This window comes from Vulpes vulpes, chromosome X (assembly GCF_048418805.1).
Source record: "Vulpes vulpes isolate BD-2025 chromosome X, VulVul3, whole genome shotgun sequence".
Lineage (NCBI taxonomy): Eukaryota > Metazoa > Chordata > Mammalia > Carnivora > Canidae > Vulpes > Vulpes vulpes.
In genome coordinates, this window is record NC_132796.1 from 78,392,101 (window position 1) to 78,411,443 (window position 19,343).

General features: G+C 42.9%; 1 protein-coding gene and 1 long non-coding RNA gene across 6 annotated transcripts in view; one reads left to right on the plus strand and one right to left on the minus strand.

The window, feature by feature from the left end:
• The window catches only part of VSIG1 (V-set and immunoglobulin domain containing 1), a 150,445-nt gene extending 142,051 nt beyond the window's left edge, over positions 1-8,394 (plus strand). For all 5 annotated transcript variants that reach the window (XM_072743203.1, XM_026014925.2, XM_072743201.1 and 2 more), the window contains 4 exons: positions 1,469-1,624; positions 2,178-2,297; positions 6,380-6,527; positions 6,946-8,394. In XM_072743203.1, coding sequence (XP_072599304.1) covers positions 1,469-1,624; positions 2,178-2,297; positions 6,380-6,527; positions 6,946-7,291 — 770 coding nt within the window. In that variant the 3' untranslated portion in view covers positions 7,292-8,394. The remainder of the gene's footprint in view (positions 1-1,468; positions 1,625-2,177; positions 2,298-6,379; positions 6,528-6,945) is intronic.
• Positions 8,386-10,658, minus strand: LOC140596046 (uncharacterized). The gene is made up of 2 exons (XR_011998082.1): positions 10,552-10,658; positions 8,386-9,580 (listed from the first exon to the last, which is right to left on the minus strand). It is a non-coding gene; the product is annotated as an uncharacterized lncRNA (long non-coding RNA).
• Between the last annotated feature and the right edge of the window lie 8,685 nt (positions 10,659-19,343).

Consider the following 19,343-nt stretch of genomic DNA (forward strand, 5'->3'; position numbering starts at 1 on the left):
GGTGATGTGAGGTTGCTTGCCTAAACATATCTAAAGTAAAGCTGCAGAGCCAGCAGTCTGGATGGATCCAGGGCTGTGCTCTTAACTGCTGTTTCTAAAGTAAGAGCTGGAGGGCTGGAGAGTCCAGAGCATTTAAGGTATAACTAGCCTAAGCTAGAGTACCTGTGTCTTCGGAGGATTTTATACCTAAGTTAAGGGAGGTGAGTTGGTAAGTACTGAAATTCAGATGGTTATCTATATGTAACACTGAGAATAAGCTGTGAGCTGTAAGATGAATGAGGAAACTCAGATTCTCAGTTTCCCACAGGACTGCTCCATGGAGATGTTTCATAAACAGCTAAAACTCAGTATACCCCCAAATGACCATATCATCGCCCCCCCATCCCTGAAAACATGCTCCTCCTGTGTTTATTTCTGGATGGCATGTATCCAGCTGTCCACATCAGTTACTTGGGAGCCATCACTGCCTGCACCCTCTTCCTCATGCCCCCCTATTCATTTGGTCACCAAGTCCAATTGATTATGCTTCCTTGATACCTCTTGACCATGTCCCCTCCACTCCTTTGGTTCAGGCACCCCCACCGTGCAAGAAAACCATCTAAAGCATTAAAAATGGATACCATCCTTCCCCTACTTAAATTCCTTCCGTGGTCCTCCTGCTGTCTGTGTAAAATACATGAAATACAATGCCCTCCCAGCTATTATCTCTGCTGTTCTCTGGCCTCATCTCCCAATACTCCCCTACCCCACTTCAGAACTGTTTCAGAGTTACTTGGGCATTTCTGGTGCCTAATCCAGTGCCAGGTACACAGAAGGCACAAAAGTAAATGCTTGTGGGGCAAAAAATGGATAAAGATTTCAGCTTCGTGTAACACCCACCTGCCCCCCACCTGCCAAAGTGGGCTTCCCTGACCAACAAGGGACACAGACCATTTCAGACCCTCCAACAATTTTAGGTCACTCACCCCCAGAGAAGTTAATGCCCAAACATGATTCATAAAGGAAAGGGAAAATATAGCATTAATGAAACAAATGTATAGAGTAAGTAACAACTTATCTCAAAGTATCTAAGGGATCTAAGGGTCCCATTTTTTCCCTTAAACCTGTGCTTCAAATGTATAAACTGGCTTTAGTCATTTTGTGTTTGCTTACATATGGGCTGTTTTAATAAAGGCATATTTTAAGACACAATACGGAAATTCATGGTCATGAATATGGGGAGGAAGGCAGACAGAAGAGATGCTGATGGAATCTTAATGGCCTGGTGCCTGGCAGGTCCTTGAACCTGAAGTGCTCTACTCCCATCTGGTGGTACAAGCGGAAAAAATGATCAAACGCAGTTTGCAAAGCTTTCAAAACGGAGTGCAGGGCCCAGAATTCTACAAAATGACAGTAGGAAGTGACCTGCCAATTGTGACAGGTTGAAACACTGCCTGCAGGATTTTGACTCTGTCTCATTGCCTTACAGTGAAACCTTCTAAGCCCTTTTGCAGCATCCAAGGAGTACCAGAAACTGGCCATCCTATATCTCTTTCTTGCCTCTCGCTGCTTGGGACACCTTCCCCTGTATACTACTGGTATAAACTTGAAGGCGAAGACATCATCCCAGTGAAAGAAAACTTCAGTAAGTCCAGCCCTCCTGCAGCCCCTGGCAAGGTCTGGCATGTGTGGTTGGCTGGTTGCTCGTCTTTGGAGCTCAGTCGTCGTCGTCTTCTTCTTCTTCTTCTTCTTCTTCTTCTTCTTCTTCTTTCTTTCTTTCTTTCTTTCTTTCTTTCTTTCTTTCTTTCTTCTTCTCCTCCTTCTCCTTCTCCTTCTCCGTATTCTTCTTTCTCTGGGAAGAAGATGTACAAAGATATCCTAACAAGATGACTGTGGTCTGGTCTTACCCCCAACCTCTAGAGGTCAAGCCTGTTTTTGGCTCAGAGGGTAGTGGGTATGGAGGGGAGAGGCATGGTCCCAGATGGGCTACCTTTAGAAGAATCTTAGGGCCAGGGGGTGGTGGTGTCTCATTGGACCCTGGCAGCTCAGGAAAGGGGGGGGGGCAAATGTGAGGGAGTGGGCAGACAGGCATTGAGTGATTCTGCTGCGATGACATGATCCATACCCCCCTAAGAGGTTTCAAAAGTCTATTTCCTGTTTTTTTGTTTTGTTTTGTTTTGTTTTGTTTTGTTTTACAGACCCAGCCACTGGGACTTTGGTTATTGGAAATCTGACCAGTTTTGAACAAGGTTATTACCAGTGCACAGCTATCAACAACCTTGGCAATAGTTCCTGTGAAATTGATCTGACTTCTTCTCGTGAGTTGATCATCCATCTTTTTTAAAAAAATATTTTTTAATTTATTTTATTCATGAGACACACACACACACACACAGAGAGAGAGAGAGAGAGAGAGAGAGGCAGAGACATAGGCAGAGGGAGAAGCAGCCTCCCTGTGGGGAGCCCAATGCAGGACTCAATCCCAGGAACACAGGATCACAACCTGACCGAAGGCAGACACTCAACCATGAGCCACCCAAGTGTCCCTTGATCATCCATCTTTAACACATTTTCTCCTTAAGTCAAGTGTCCTGGGCCTGCCAACCAAGTAAATTAACTAGGATCCCTTGCTTCATCCTTTGGCCTCTCTGGAGATTTTGGTGGATTATTTATAGATTGATACGCTGAATTATTACCATCCTAATGTCTAAAGCTTACATGACACTTACTGTGTGCCATACACTGCCACAAATCATTTACAAAAATTTTGTTCCACACTCACAACATTTCTAGAAAGTAGATCTTACTATTTAATAAGCAGAATAACAGCCCCATTGATAGTACCAGACTGGATTTTCTTTGTGAATCCAGGGGAAACTAGCAGTCTATGTTGAACATGGAGCTCATAGACTTTCCAGTTCCTCAGTAATTTGTTAAGATCTGCCTCTAATAATAGTGGTCATAATAACACTTGTACCTACAATCACAGTAGCTGATATCTGTGGAGCACAAATTATGTACCAGGCACATGGCCAGGTGCTATGAGTTTCTCTCATTCAATCCTCCAACCACCCTGCCTAGGAAGCACGGCAGATTGTTAGCTTCATTTTACTGCAAAGGAAACTGAAACTCAGCGAGGTAAGTGACTTACCCAAGGTCATCCAGGGAGTGACTGGCAGAACCTTAAAACACAACGTTCTAGTTCAAAGGTGCTTTGTCACCAAGCATAGACTTGAGGGCCTGGAATTGTCAAATTGGGCCAGATGGGGGCAAGCTCTCACAAGGGATATCTTGCCACACTTTTTAAAAAAGATTTTATTGAGGGATCCCTGGGTGGCTCAGTGGTTTAGCACCTGCCTTCCGCACAGGGCATGATCCTGGAGTCTCGGTATTGAATTCTGCATCAGGCTCCCTGCATGGAGCCCGCTTCTCCCTCTGCCTCTCTCTCTCTCTGTGTCTCTCATGAATAAATAAATAAAATATTTATTTAAAAAAAAAAGATTTTATTTGAGAGAGAGCATGAGCAGAGGGGGTTGGTCAGAAGAAGAGAGAGAGGGCATCCTGGGTGGCTTAGTGGTTTAGCACTGCCTTCGGCCCAGGTTGTGGTCCTGGAGACCCAGGATCGAGTCCCACGTCGGGCTTCCTGCACAGAGCCTGCTTTTCCCTCTGCCTTATGTCTCTGCCTCTCTTTCTGCCTCTCTCTCTCTCTCTCTCTGTCTCTCATGAATAAATAAATGAAATTTAAAAAATAAGAAGAAAAGGGAGAAGCAGACCCCCGCTAAGCAGAGAGCCTGACGTGGGACTTGATCCCAGGACCCCAGGATCATGACCTGAGCCAAAGGCAGATGCTTCACCGACTGAGTCACCCAGGGTCCCCTTGCCACCCCTTTGAATGATGCCTTAATAACACTTAGGATCATCTATGTCATCTAATCATTATTTCTAACTCACTTTGAATCTGTGACTAATATATACTATATCCAGGTGGCCAGTTCCCTTGGACCATACCTCTCCTAGGAAGCTAAGCTTTTGTCCTTTCGGTGGTCCTGAATCAAGCATTTTCCAATTCCAGGTTGCTTCTTCATTCGCCTAATTTTGAGTCAAAGGTGAAGAGACATCTTTTTGGTTTTTGTCTATGGTTTCATTCTACCCCTAGTCCCTTGATCATTCCTGCTGTATATCTCTATATCTTCCCCAATCCTGTTTTGCCTTTCCAGAAGTGGTTAAGTGGTATAACCTGTAGAGACTCAGGAGTTGTACTCGAGCCCTGCTTCCACTCAAATATTCCTTTTAAATGATGGTGGCATTTGGCTTCCTTCCTTCCTTCCTTCCTCCTCTTTTCCTTCCTTCTTTCCTCCCTGTCTCCCTCCTTCAAACATTAATTAGATATCTACTCTATGCCAGAAACTCTCATAGGTGATGCAGATACAGAGATTAATAAGATCTAGGTCTTACATTCAAGGAACTCACAGTTTATTTTATTTATTTATTTTTTAAAAGATTATTTATTTATTTATTCATGAGACACACACACACAAAGAGAGAGAGAGAGAGAGAGAGGCAGAGACACAGGCAGAGGGAGAAGCAGGCTCCACGTAGGGAGCCTGATGCAGGACTCGATCCTGGGACTCCAGGATCACACCCTGGGCTGAAGGCAGGCACCAAACAACTGAGCCACCCAAGGATCTGTGGAACTCACAGTTTAGCCAGAGGGACAAACAGTAAAATGTGTTACATGCACCAATAGCAGTCTGGACAGGGGCTCTAAGACATTGAAGAAGAAACAAGTAATTATGCTTATAGAACCAGGGCCAGCTGCCCCAACAAAGTGCTATTTGAGCTGGATCTTGAAAGAACTTGCAAAGCCTGTTTCTTTATCTATAAAATAGGGATGAAGGTGAAAGGCAGCTGATGGGTGACACTATGGTGGCAGGCTTAGGAGGGCAACCAGTCTTGCTGGGGGAAGGAGGATGGAGAGCCCCAGGAGGGCTGTTTCCTCAGGGGGGAAAATCATAAGAAATCAATAGATTATCTGATGTGTTTAAATCTACTGAAAGGAGTTTTAACAGTTTTGGTTGGAAATTTGGGAAGTTAGTGGTAATCCATTTTAAAACATCTCCAAATGAGGCAATTATTAGCCCCAAAGAGAAAAATTTTAATGTACAAGAATCGTGATGTGAGAGCACCTGGGTGGCTCAGTCGGTTAGGTGTCCAACTCTTGATCTCGGCTCAGGTCTTGATCTGAGGGTTGTGAGTTCAAACCCCATATTGGGCTCCACACTGGGCGTAGAGCTTACTTAAAAAAATTAAAATTAAAAAAAGAATCATAGGATGTATTAGGTTCTTGCAGCTGTGAACTATATTTACATAACCATAATCCTGTAAACTTTGATGTCATGACAATTTGCACTATGGCGATATCAGGAGAATGTGTGAGTGGGGTGGAGTTAAGAATACAATCCCCATCTTCTGGGGTAGGAAGTTGTCAAAAAATGACAAAAACTGGAAAACTAAAACAAGCACAATAGAAACATGGAGGCAGATACCGAATGATTCATGAAAAAGAGTTAAGAGTGGTTGCCTCTAGTGAATGGGACACAGTGATGGGGGTAGGGGTTGGTGGGAGCGGGCACAGGGACTGCTGCTTCTTTGCTAGAAGTCTAGTAGAGCTGTATGACTTTCCGAATCGTGTACATGGATTCCTTTAATCATAAAAGTTGAAAGAATGATGGGGCAATTCTGCTAGTCTCTCCTCGCAGAATGTAAGATGTCCAGCCTTATTTGAAGGGAGGCGGATGGAGATGGGCCCACTGGAACTCAGACAAGGTCTCTCGGGGATGGTGGGAAGTCTGGTGCTCAGCTGGATCATCGCACATTTGTTGAATTTTTCCATAGACTGATCTAGTAAACCAGATGCCTGTTTATAGAAATGGGCATGGCCTTTTCCAGTGGCCAGAATGCATGAGGCTTTTTGGTGAGCATGGCATGTGTGGGAGAGGTTTTTAGGGATCTACTTCACCTGTGCTCTGGATAAGCCTGGTGAAACCTCCCTGCCTGTAACAGTGGTGCTTTCTCTGCTTACCAGGTTGTAGCTTTATGGTGTCTCTTTCATTTGATCAGGCAGATGCCCACCAAAGACTCCCTTCCTTCCACCCCATTTTGAAAGGAAGCCCCCCACCCCAAGATGGCATAGGTCTTCTCTATGTGTATCCATGTGAATGGGTAAGCTACATAGCTGAGCCAGGGTGAGTCCAACTGGCAGAGTTCTGGGGGTTTCTAGCCTACACGGGTCATTTTCCCACTATATGGAGGCTCCAGATATTCCACCCTGGTCATGAAAGCACACATGTGAGGCAGCCAGTACAGTCCACTTTACCAACCAGCTGCTTCTTTCTTCAAGATCCAGAAGTTGGAATCATCGTTGGGGCGCTGGTGGGGACCCTCGTAGGTGCTGCCATCATCGTCTCTGTCATGTGCTTTGCAAGGAACAAAGCAAAGGCAAAGGGGAAAGAAAGGAAGCGAAATTCAAAGACCACCACAGAACTCGAGTAAGATCTTCTTTGTTTGAATGTTGACATTTGTCAGGGTGTTATCTCTATCAGGCAGCTCTTCCTCAGCACCCCTTTTAGCCTAACCTATCAGAGGTCGTCTTTCTGTTCCCACTCACTGCTTATATAAAAGCAGGTGGCAGCAGCTACCAGTTCCTGATGGCTGTGTGCCAGACTCTGCTCTAAGCACCTTATGTCTATCAACTCATTTAACCACCGTGGGTATACTAGTTTTTCTCTCTTGGGACTCTTATTCTCTGGTTGAGACCTAACCCGTCTGGTTAGGAGACAAGATGAATGTGTGGTCCGACAGTGAGTCGGAATATCAGAAATCCTATAAGCCTTGAACAGATTGGAACACGTGGTTGCATGAAATGCCGAACCCTAACTCGTTCTTTCCTGGGCCTTCTTCCTGCAGACCAATGACAAAGGTAAACCAAAGTACAGAGTTTGAGGCAATGCCAGATGAACACGTGATCCAGCTAGAAGCTACCTTGCCACCTTCTGGCCATGAGGATGACCCCGATGCCATCCTAGGGCCAGATCATCATCCTATCCCGGAGCCAGAGGCTGTCCAGGAGCCTGCCCCGCAGCCTGCCCCTGGGCCACAGCCTGTCCCAGGGCTGGAGCTTGAGATAAAGCTGGAGCCAGAGCTGAAGCCAGACCCAGATCCGGAGCCGGAGCCGGAGCTGGAGCCTGAGTCTGAGCCTGAGCCTGAGCCTGGGATTATAGTGGAGCCCTTGTGTGAGAAGGATAGGGAGTGAGTAAGCCATAGGCTGTAGCCTAAGTACAGTGTTCATCGCTAAGGAACTTATTACTGGTATTTGGAATTCAGCTGCCCTAACTAGTCTCCCACCCCCTCCCTCTGTTCTGACTAACCCTTTTCTAACAAGGTGCCCCTACCATCAATCCCAAACAAATAGGTCAAGATAAATACAAGGGTTCCTGCATGACTTACACTTTTACTAACATGTAAGCCTAACCGATGACAAAGTGAGTTATTTCTAGTTCAGATGAAAGTGTTTTGTTTTGCAGCAACATCTACACTGTACTTCAGAAAATCTTCTCTATTTTCAGCTCATCTTTATTCTGTTCCACATGCACACATGACAAGGTGGCATTAATTGGATTCGATATTATTCCTAGGATGAGCTGTCAGGGCTTCCCTATTCATTTTGACACTGGCCATGAAGACAAGAATTTGCTAGCATTCTCTTGTAGATTGGGGGCAGGGGGAATCCTCAAAAATTGCAGAGGAGAATATGTAAAGGGTAAATATTAATTGGTAGATGGCATTTAAATCTAGGTCTTAAAATCAGTGCTTCATTTATCATATTAGATCTCCCAAGGAACCACTCTGCTATACAGTATCTTGAGCATAGCAAAAAATTTAAATAACCTAGTTTTCAAATGCAAGATAATTTACAGGCAAACAGTTCCAGATAACATTTTCCTTCGGGGACTAAAAATGTTGATACCATAGGTGATGTACAATTTACCTTTTAATGAGATACTATGTTATCACTATATCTGATGCTACCTTACTTAAGAAGGGCCAGATTATGAAACTGTTCTAAATGAACACTTAAGATCTATTTTAGATAATCTGAACAAATTATTTAATCTGTTTCACTGTTGGGATATTCCACAATAATAGATAACCATATAAGTGCAAAAATATTAACCTAACATGCATTGATATTACCTCTTTTTCACCTGCCAAAATGTGTTCTCCATTGATATTTTACCCGTATACCACCTTGAAGAAATTTAAAGGTAGACTTTTTCATTTGTGTAATCAGATTTTAAATCTTATTTTGAAGTTCCATAAATAACACTCAATAAAATCTCATTTTAATGATCCTAAGGTAAATCTTTTATTAATGTTATTGACATATACTTTATGTACAATAAAGAATACCCATTTCAAGTGTACCATTTGATGAGTTTTGACAGATGTATACACCCATGAAACCACCACAATTTAAAGAGAGCATTTCTGTCAATCCAAAGTGTTTCCTATGCCTTCGTGTAATCCCACCATCACCCTGGATCTAGGCAACCACTGATTTGCTTTCCATCTTTATATATTAGCTTTGCCTTTTCTTGACCTTTGTATAAATGTGATCATATAGTCTGGGCTTGTTTTGTGTCTGACTTCTTTCCAACGTGAATCCTTTTTAAATGAAGTAATGAATCTCTAATTTATCACATCCAGATTTTCACGTAGAGGATTTTCTTAAGCTGTGAAGCCCTTTATATAGAAAACGTACCGGGATCCCTGGGTGGCACAGCGGTTTGGCGCCTGCCTTTGGCCCAGGGCGCGATCCTGGAGACCCGGGATCGAATCCCACGTCGGGCTCCCGGTGCATGGAGCCTGCTTCTCCCTCTGCCTGTGTCTCTGCCTCTCTCTCTATCTCTCTGTGACTATCGTAAATAGATAAAAATTTTTAAAAAAATTTAAAAAAAAATAAACATTTAAAATGTTTCCATACTCAAACCCCAACACACAACTCCATATTAAAAAAAAAAAAAAAAAGAAAATGTACCTATACACTAATTGAAGTAGAGTCTTTGTTGGTTTTTTTTTTTTTATTCGTCCAGAGCCATGGAGAGAAATAACAAGCTTTTACTTGGATACTTACTTCAATGTGTCAATTTTCAGCCAATCATAGGGATTTTTGAAGCATCTATAATGCCATTCACATTAAATATAATGATACATAGTGTCTGATGGGTCCAGTAGGCAAAATGATGAAGGTTTTGAGAATGATCTAATATTTAAAGATTAAAAACTAAACACCAGATGGTACCAGACCATCAAAGTAGCTGGAGTTCACTTTTCTCTTCCACTTTTATAATGAGGCAAATCGCAAGAAAAGAAACTGATGGATCAGTGCTGAGCAGCAAGGAAGTCACTCTTGGTGATCTTACAGGGCTCTGTCCTTAGTAACACTGTTCAAAAAACTGACGAAAAAAAAAAAAAAAAAAAAAAAACAAAAAACTGACGAATATAGTTAGTTGGATTAAAGGACATGCATCACCTCGAAAATCTGCTGAAAAAAAAAAAAAAAGAAAATCTGCTGAAAACTCTGAACCCCTCTCCACAGAAAAACGCTTATGTACACAAAGTGTCATGTACAGTTTTAGGTAAATTACAGACTCCCTGAATCCAAGATTAAGAACTAGTGACTTAGATAAAAACACGAAAGGCACACTTAATAAATCTGTGGATGCCCTCCTCCTGGGGAGAATGATTACTATGTTGTACAACTCAAAAATGATCTCAATAGCCTGAAGCTGAGCTAAAATCAACAGGAATGGAGAGAAAAATCCAGATTTAAAAATATAGTGTACATGTTGCCCGTGCAGAAACCTTAGCTGGGCAAGGGGAGTAGGTGAGGTCAACCTGAAGTAGTTATCTTTGGATCTCTCCTTTGAGTGCTCTTCCTGGCCATCTGGTGTCTTATTTTCCAAACACCCAGGATTCTCATGCATCTACTAGCTCAGTGGCCCACTCAGCTCTGCATCCTTCAGGCAGAATTCATGGCTCAGGAGCTACCTCTACCCTTGGCTCCACTTTATTTTTTAATTTTTTACAGCTTTTATTTGACAGAGAGAAAGTGAGAGAGTGAATGCGAGCATGAGTGGGGGAAGGGCAAAGGGAGAGAATCTTCAAGTGCAGATGGGCCTCCATCTCAGGACCCTGAGCTGAAATCAAGAGTTGGATACTCAATCGACTGAGCTTCCAGACACCCCCATTGACCCCATTTTAAAAAGCAGCTTTTCTGTAACCTGTTCTTGTCTGTCTGGATCTTTTATCATCCAGTAATGTCATTTGGATTGATAACAGGTTAGCTCTCTTTTGAGTATTTACCTTTTAAAAGGAGGCCCTTGAACACAGGCCCTTAACCCAAAGAGTCTAAATGGTGGCATTTCAGGCACTGGAACAATCCCAAGGGGAACTATTTCTGGAAAAAGGAGCCTTCTCACATCAAACCATGTGGGTTACCATCGACTTTACCTTCTCGTAAGGGCACTCTGGGTGAGTTCAACTTTCATCTCCATCTCCTTAGTGTCCTACTAGCATATCCATAATACACCATGTATTTGTGATAAATCCAAGACTCTGTAAAATATGAAATCACAGCAAAATTTTCACTAAATTTTACTTGGGCAGGACAATGGGCTCGTGTTAAAGAGCTTTCCATCAAGGGAACAAAGCAAAAGTGGATCAGAAAATAAGTATTGGAATACATCATTACCCAAACATTCTGATTAAACTTCAAATTATTTCAGCATTAATTCTCATTCAGAGAGGGTACTACCTGATTTATTTTGCCGCGGAGAGTTAAAATTTAAGTAGGTGGTCCCAATCAAATCCCATGGGTTTCTTAACAATTTACTTCTCACTACCCAAAACGATTTTCAGGAACTTCTCTCATCTCTTTATGTACTTAGCAACGAGGATATTCTAAAGTCAACAGAACAGCTGTTTTGACTGTAGGTCCTTATTCTCCTCAAATTCATCTGTTTATTCAGTCATCCACTAGATATTGAGTGGCAACTGTAAACCAGGTACTGTGGCTGGTATTACAATGGTGAGCAGAATCAGAGCTAGCTCCTGTCCCTAAGGAGTTTGAAGCCTTGCTGTGACAAGTTCTTTTTAAAAAAATTTTTTTTAATTTATTCATGAGAGACACAGAGAAAAAGGCAGAGACATAGGCAGAGGGAGAAGCAGGCTCCCTGTGGAGAGCCTGATGAGGGACTCGATCCCAGGACCCTGGGATCAAAACCTGAGCCAAAAGCAGACACTCAACCACTGAGCCACCCAGGTGCCCCACTGTGACATGTTCTTGCACATCATCAATAGTAGTGTGTTGATGGCAGGCGAGGAAGGCTAGAATTTGTACTGCATGGGGGAGGGCCTCCAAATTATAGCAGTTTATGAGGAAAAACAATGAAAACATAGTAATTCTTGACCAATAGCTAAGAAATCATGGATATTGATAGCTTCAATGTCCTTCAGAGTACCAGTCGACCTTTACCACCAATACTGTATGCTGAGAAGTTAGTATTTGCAGCTCTCACCCTGACCTCTGTGAAACTCAGGTTTGATGAATTTTCAGTAAGAAAAGCTAGAAGAAGGGCACTTGGGTGGCTCAGTTGGTGAAACGTCTGCCTTTGGCTCAGGTCATGATCTCAGGGTCCTGGGATAGGGCCTGCATCAGGCTCCCTGACTCAGTGGGGAGTCGGCTTCTCCTTCTCCCCCCTCCCTCTGCTTGTATTCTCTCAAATAAGTAAATAAAATATTTTTTTAAAAAGAAAGAGAAGCTAGAAGAGCTAGAAGGGAGCTTTGAGAGAATAGCATTCGACCTTTGTCAACTGCAGGACACTGGTAGTAACATACTCAATGGCTCACTCCTGACCATGATGGCGTGGGGGGTAGGGGTAACAGAGAATTATCTGCTTAGTTGGGGACCCAGGAAGAGGTTAAGTGAAGTTTTAAAAAGTTGGATCATTCCTATTTATCCCCACCCAATCCCCAGAGGAGACTCCCTGAGTGAAGAGAGAAAATTATCTACCTGAAATTATACAAAATTGACTAGATCTCAAGTTCTCTGATTCCCAGTATAATGCTCTTTCAACAGCAACACATTAATTTCAATGAAACAAACCCAAAGTTTTAGTATTACATGACATCTCTGTGCTGGAAAATGGGTTAGAGGGTCTTATGAAAGGCTCAAACCAATCAATAAAAAGTCAATAGCTATATCTGAAGCTTTGGTTTCAAAGGGACAAGACAAAACAAAGATTTAGAGATGTTAATGAAGGTTCCAGGAAACCAAAAACAATCCACCCAGAGCTGAGAAGGCCTGGCAGAAGGGGAAGGGGAAGGGGAAAGGAAAGGGCTTAAAACTAACAGGTTGCTATCAAAATGCCACAGTACTTTCCATTTGGTACAGTTTTTGACTAGAGGCAGACAGAAAATGGAGCAGGATCCAGGAAAGCTAGATTCCTCTAGCTCTGGGTTTCTCAACTATAAAATGGATATAATTTTTGGCTTCTTAAAGTTTGCAGTGGAGAATGATAAATGATAAATATTTATAAACTATAGTGTGGTAGAAACCACATCCCCTGATGATGAGTTCAATATTCTTTCTTCTCTTGACGATTCTTAACATTTTGGGGGAGTCACAGATCCCTCTAAGAATCTGGTGAAAGCTACAGACCCTTTTCCCAGAAAAACATACATACAAATTTCTGCAATTTCAGGCAGCCAGAACTGTGAAGCTGGAGCCACAGAACCCAAAGTAAAGGGCACCCAGATCGTATCAGACTTGCACCCAGATGGATCTGGGGGTTTGAGAGTATAATCGGATATGGAAACAGAAAGCAAACACAGCCATGTCATGACTTCATTATAGTCAGTATAGTTAAGAAACTGGGGAATCAAAACACAGGGGTCATACAGTCAAATTGCTAAGTCAAAGATTATGAAGTAAAATGCTGATTTAGGGAGGGAGGGGCAAGATGCCGGAAGAGTAGGGTCTCCAAATCACCTGTCCCCAACAAATTACCTAGAAAACCTTCAAATCATCCTGAAAACCTATGAATTCGGCCTGAGATTTAAAGAGAGAACAGCTGGAATGCTACAGTGAGAAGAGTTCGCGCTTCTATCAAGGTAGGAAGACGGGGAAAAAGAAATAAAGACACAAAAGGCCTCCAAGGGGGAGGGGCCCCGCGAGGAGCCGGGCTGAGGCCGGGGCGAGTGTCCCAAGGGCAGGAGAGCCCCGTCCCGGAGCGGGAGCTGCACCAGCCTTCCCCGAGGAACCCCAGAAAGGCGGGGATGCCCTCGGGCTCCCGGGGCAGTAACAGAGGAACTGCGCCCCGGGGAGATGCGCCGAGCTCCCTAAGGGCTGCAGCGCTCGGCGGGACCCGGAGCAGCTCGGAGGGGCTCGGGCGGCGGCTCCGCGGAGGGGGCTGCGGGGCGGGAGCGCGAATCCAACAGCGCATGCGCCGGAGCACAGGTCGCCGGGACACAGCCCAGGATCCGGCCTCCCCCGGGACAGGCAGAGGCCGGGAGGGCCCAGGACAGCAAGGACGCTCCTGCCTGGAGCTGAGCAGATCAGCGGCCCCGCCCGGGAGCCCCCAGGGCCTGCAGACAGAGAGCCCCGGAGCTACTGCGGGGGCCGAATCCAGGTTCCCAGAGCTGCCCCCGCCACTGTGGCTTCCTCACGGGGCCTCACGGGGTAAACAACCCCCACTGAGCCCTGCACCAGGCAGGGGCAGAGCAGCTCCCCCAAGTGCTAACACCTGAGAATCAGCACAGCAGACCCCTCCCCCAGAAGGCCAGCAAGACGGACCAGTTCCAGGGGAAGTCAAGGGACTTACAGTATACAGAATCAGAAGATACTCCCCCGTGGTTTTTTTGTTTTTGTTTTGTTTTGTGCTTTTTTTCTTTCTTTCTTCTTGATTTCTGATTGCTTCCCCCACCCCACCCCCCCTTTTTTCTCCTGTTTCTTTCTCTTTTTCTTCTCTTTTTCCCCTTTTCTTCTTTCTCTTTTTTCTGTTTCTCTTTTCTTTCCTTCTCTCTCTTTTTCTCCCTTTCCCAATACAACTTTTTTTTGGCCACTCTGCACTGAGCAAAATGACTAGAAGGAAAACCTCACCTCAAAAAAAAAAAAAAAAAAAAAAAGAATCAGAAACAGCCCTCTCTCCCACAGAGTTACAAAATCTGGATTACAATTCAATGTCAGAAAGCTAATTCAGAAGCACTATTATACAGCTACTGGTGGCTCTAGAAAAAACCATAAAGGACTCAAGAGACTTCATGACTGCAGAATTTAGATCCAATCAGGCAGATATTAAAAATCAATTAAATGAGATGCAATCCAAGCTAGAAGTCCTAACGACGAGGGTTAACGAGGTGGAAGAACGAGTGAGTGACATAGAAGACAAGTTGATGGCAAAGAGGGAAACTGAGGAAAAAAAGAGACAGGCAATGAAAAGACCATGAGGATAGATTAAGGGAAATAAATGACAGCCTGAGGAAGAAAAACCTACGTTTAATTGGGGTTCCCGAGGGCACCGAAAGGGACAGAGGGCCAGAATATGTATTTGAACAAATCCTAGCTGAAAACTTTCTTAATCTGGGAAGGGAAACAGGCATTCAGATCCAGGAAATAGAGAGATCCCCCCCTAAAATCAACAAAAACCGTTCAACACCTCGACATTTAATAGTGAAGCTTGCAAATTACAAAGATAAGGAGAAGATCCTTAAAGCAGCAAGAGAAAAAAAGTCCCTGACTTTTATGGGGAGGAATATTAGGGTAACAGCAGACCTCTCCACAGAGACCTGGCAGGCCAGAAAGGGATGGCAGGATATATTCAGGGGCCTAAATGAAAAGAACATGCAACCAAGAATACTTTATCCAGCAAGGCTTTCATTCAAAATGGAAGGAGAGATAAAGAGCTTCCAAGACAGGCAGGAACTGAAAGAATATGCAACCTCCAAACCAGCTCTGCAAGAAATTTTAAGGGGGACTCTTAAAATTCCCTTTTAAGAAGTTCAGTGGAACAATCCACAAAAACAAGGACTGAATAGATATGATGACACTAAACTCATATCTATCAATAGTAACTCTGAACGTGAACGGGCTTAATGACCCCATCAAAAGGCGCAGGGTTTCAGACTGGATAAAAAAGCAGGACCCATCTATTTGCTGTCTACAAGAGACTCGTTTTAGACAGAAAGACACCTACAACCTGAAAATAAAAGGTTGGAGAACCATTTACTATTCAAATGGTCCTCAAAAGAAAGCAGGGGTTGCCATCCTTATATCAGATAAATTAAAATTTACCCCGAAGACTATAGTGAGAGATGAAGAGGGACACTATCTCATACTCAAAGGATCTATCCAACAAGAGGACTTAACAATCCTCAATATATATGCCCCGAATGTGGAAGCTGCCAAATATTTAAACCAATTAATAACCAAACTCAAGAAATACTTTGATAATAATACACTTATACTTGGTGACTTCAATCTAGCTCTCTCTATACTAGATAGGTCTTCTAAGCACAACATATCCAAAGAAACGAGAGCTTTAAATGATACACTGGACCAGATGGATTTCACAGATATCTACAGAACTTTACATCCAAACTCAAATGAATACACATTCTTCTCAAGTGCACATGGAACTTTCTCCAGAATAGACCACATACTGGGTCACAAATCAGGTCTGAACCGATACCAAAAGATCGGGATAGTCCCCTGTATATTCTCAGACCATAATGCCTTGAAATTAGAACCTAATCACAACAAGATTTCCTTCCTTGTGGAAGGACCACAAACACGTGGAGGTTAAGGACCATCCTGCTAAAAGATGAAAAGGTCAACCAGGAAATTAAGGAAGAATTAAAAAGATTCATGGAAACTAATGAGAATGAAGATACAAACGTTCAAAATCTTTGGGATGCAGCAAAAGCAGTCCTAAGGGGGAAATACATCGCAATACAAGCATCCATTCAAAAACTGGAAAGATCTCAAATTGAAAAGCTCACCTTACACATAAAGGAACTAGAGAAAAAGCAACAAACAGACCCCACCCCCAGCAGAAGAAGACAGTTAATTAAAATTCGAGCAGAACTCAATGATATCGAGACCAAAAGAACTGTGGAACAGATCAACAGAACCAGGAGTTGGTTCTTTGAAAGAATTAATAAGATAGATAAACCATTAGCCAACCTTATTAAAAAGAAGAGAGAGAAGATTCAAATTAACAAAATCATGAATGAGAAAGGAGAGATCACTACCAACACCAAGGAAATACAAACGATTTTAAAAACATATTATGAACAGCTGTACGCCAATAAATTAGGAAATCTAGAAGAAATGGACGCATTCCTGGAAAGCCACAAACTACCAAAACTGGAGCAGGAAGAAATAGAAAACCTGAACAGGCCAATAACCAGGGAGGAAATTGAAGCAGTCATCAAAAACCTCCCAAGACACAAGAGTCCAGGGCCAGATGGCTTCCCAGGGGAATTCTATCAAACGTTTAAAGAAGAAATCATACCTATTCTACTAAAGCTGTTTGGAAAGATAGAAAGAGATGGAGTACTTCCAAATTCGTTCTATGAGGCCAGCATCACCTTAATCCCGAAACCAGACAAAGACCCCACCAAAAAGGAGAATTACAGACCAATATCCCTGATGAACATGGATGCAAAAATTCTCAACAAGATACTAGCCAATAGGATCCAACAACACATTAAGAAAATTATTCACCATGACCAAGTAGGATTTATCCCCGGGACACAAGGCTGGTTCAACACTCATAAAACCATCAGTGTGATTCATCATATCAGCAAGAGAAAAACCAAGAACCATATGATACTCTCATTAGATGCAGAGAAAGCATTTGACAAAATACAGCATCCATTCCTGATCAAAACACTTCAGAGTGTTGGGATAGAGGGAACTTTCCTCGACATCTTAAAAGCCATTTACGAAAAGCCCACAGCAAATATCATTCTCAATGGGGAAGCACTGGGAGCCTTTCCCCTAAGATCAGGAACAAGACAGGGATGTCCACTCTCACCACTGCTGTTCAACATAGTTCTGGAAGTCCTCGCCTCAGCAATCAGACAACAAAAAAGACATTAAAGGCATTCAAATTGGCAAAGAAGAAGTCAAACTCTCCCTCTTCGCCGATGACATGATACTCTACATAGAAAACCCAAAAGCCTCCACCCCAAGAATGCTAGAACTCATACAGCAATTTGGTAGCGTGGCAGGATACAAAATCAATGCCCAGAAATCAATGGCATTTCTATACACTAACAATGAGACTGAAGAAAGAGAAATTAAGGAGTCAATCCCATTTACAATTGCACCCAAAAGCATAAGATACCTAGGAATAAACCTAACCAAAGAGGTAAAAGATCTATACTCTAAAAACTATAGAACCCTTCTGAAAGAAATTGAGGAAGACACAAAGAGATGGAAAAATATTCCATGCTCATGGATTGGCAGAATTAATATTGTGAAAATGTCAGTGTTACCCAGGGGAATTTATACGTTTAATGCAATCCCTCTCAAAATACCATGGACTTTCTTCAGAGAGTTAGAACAAATTATTTTAAGATTTGTGTGGAATCAGAAAAGACCCCGAATAGCCAGGGGAATTTTAAAAAAGAAAACCATAGCTGGGGGCATCACAATGCCAGATTTCAGGTTGTACTACAAAGCTGTGGTCATCAGGACAGTGTGGTACTGGCACAAAAACAGACACATAGATCAATGGAACAGAATAGAGAATCCAGAAGTGGACCCTGAATGTATGGTCAACGAATATTCGACAAAGGAGGAAAGACTATCCATTGGAAGAAAGACAGTCTCTTCAATAAATGGTGCTGGGAAAATTGGACATCCACATGCAGAAGAATGAAACTGGACCACTCTCTTTCACCATACACAAAGATAAACTCAAAATGGATGAGAGATCTAAATGTGAGACAAGAGTCCATCAAAATCATAGAAGAGAACACAGGCAACACCCTTTTTGAACTTGGCCACAGTAACTTCTTGCAAGATACATCCACAAAGGCAAAAGAAACAAAAGCAAAAATGAACTATTGGGACTTCATCAAGATAAGAAGCTTTTGCACAGCAAAGGATACAGTCAAGAAAACTAAAAGACAACCTACAGAATGGGAGAAGATATTTGCAAATGACATATCAGATAAAGGGCTAGTTTCCAAGATCTATAAAGAACTTATTAAACTCAACAGCAAAGAAACAAACAATCCAATCATGAAATGGGCAAAAGACATGAAGAGAAATCTCACAGAGGAAGACATGGACATGGCCAACATGCACATGAGAAAATGCTCTGCATCACTTGCCATCAGGGAAATACAAATCAAAACCACAATGAGATACCACCTCACACCAGAGAGAATGGGGAAAATTAACAAGGCAGGAAACAACAAATGTTGGAGAGGATGCGGAGAAAAGGGAACCCTCTTACACTGTTGGTGGGAATGTGAACTGGTGCAGCCACTCTGGAAAAATGTGTGGAGGTTCCTCAAAGAGTTAAAAATAGACCTGCCCTACGACCCAGCAATTGCACTGCTGGGGATTTACCCCAAAGATTCAGATGCAATGAAACATCGGTACACCTGCACCCCGATGTTTCTAGCAGCAATGGCCACAGTAGCCAAACTGTGGAAGGAGCCTCGGTGTCCATCGAAAGATGAATGGATAAAGAAGATGTGGTTTATGTATACAATGGAATATTACTCAGCCATTAGAAACGACAAATACCCACCATTTGCTTCCACGTGGATGGAACTGGAGGGTATTATGCTGAGTGCAGTAAGTCAATCGGAGAAGGACAAACAGTGTATGTTCTCATTCATTTGGGGAATATGAATAATAGTGAAAGGGAATATAAAGGAAGGGAAAAGGAATGTTGGGAAATATCAGGAAGGGAGACAGAACATAAAGACTCCTTACTCGGGGAAACGAACTAGGGGTGGTGGAAGGGGAGGAGGGCGGGTGTTGGAGGGAAATGGGTGACGGGCACTGAGGTGGACACTTGACGGGATGAGCACTGGGTGTTTTTCTGTATGTTGGTAAATTGAACACCAATAAAAATTAATAAAAAAAATAAAATGCTGATTTACCCTGAATATCACAGAAATTCACTCAATTTGTAGATTCCCTCCAATACTTACACTTTTCCCCCCCACTCTTCCTATTTACCTACATCTTTCATCTTATATTCAGGTAAGCTTTACAA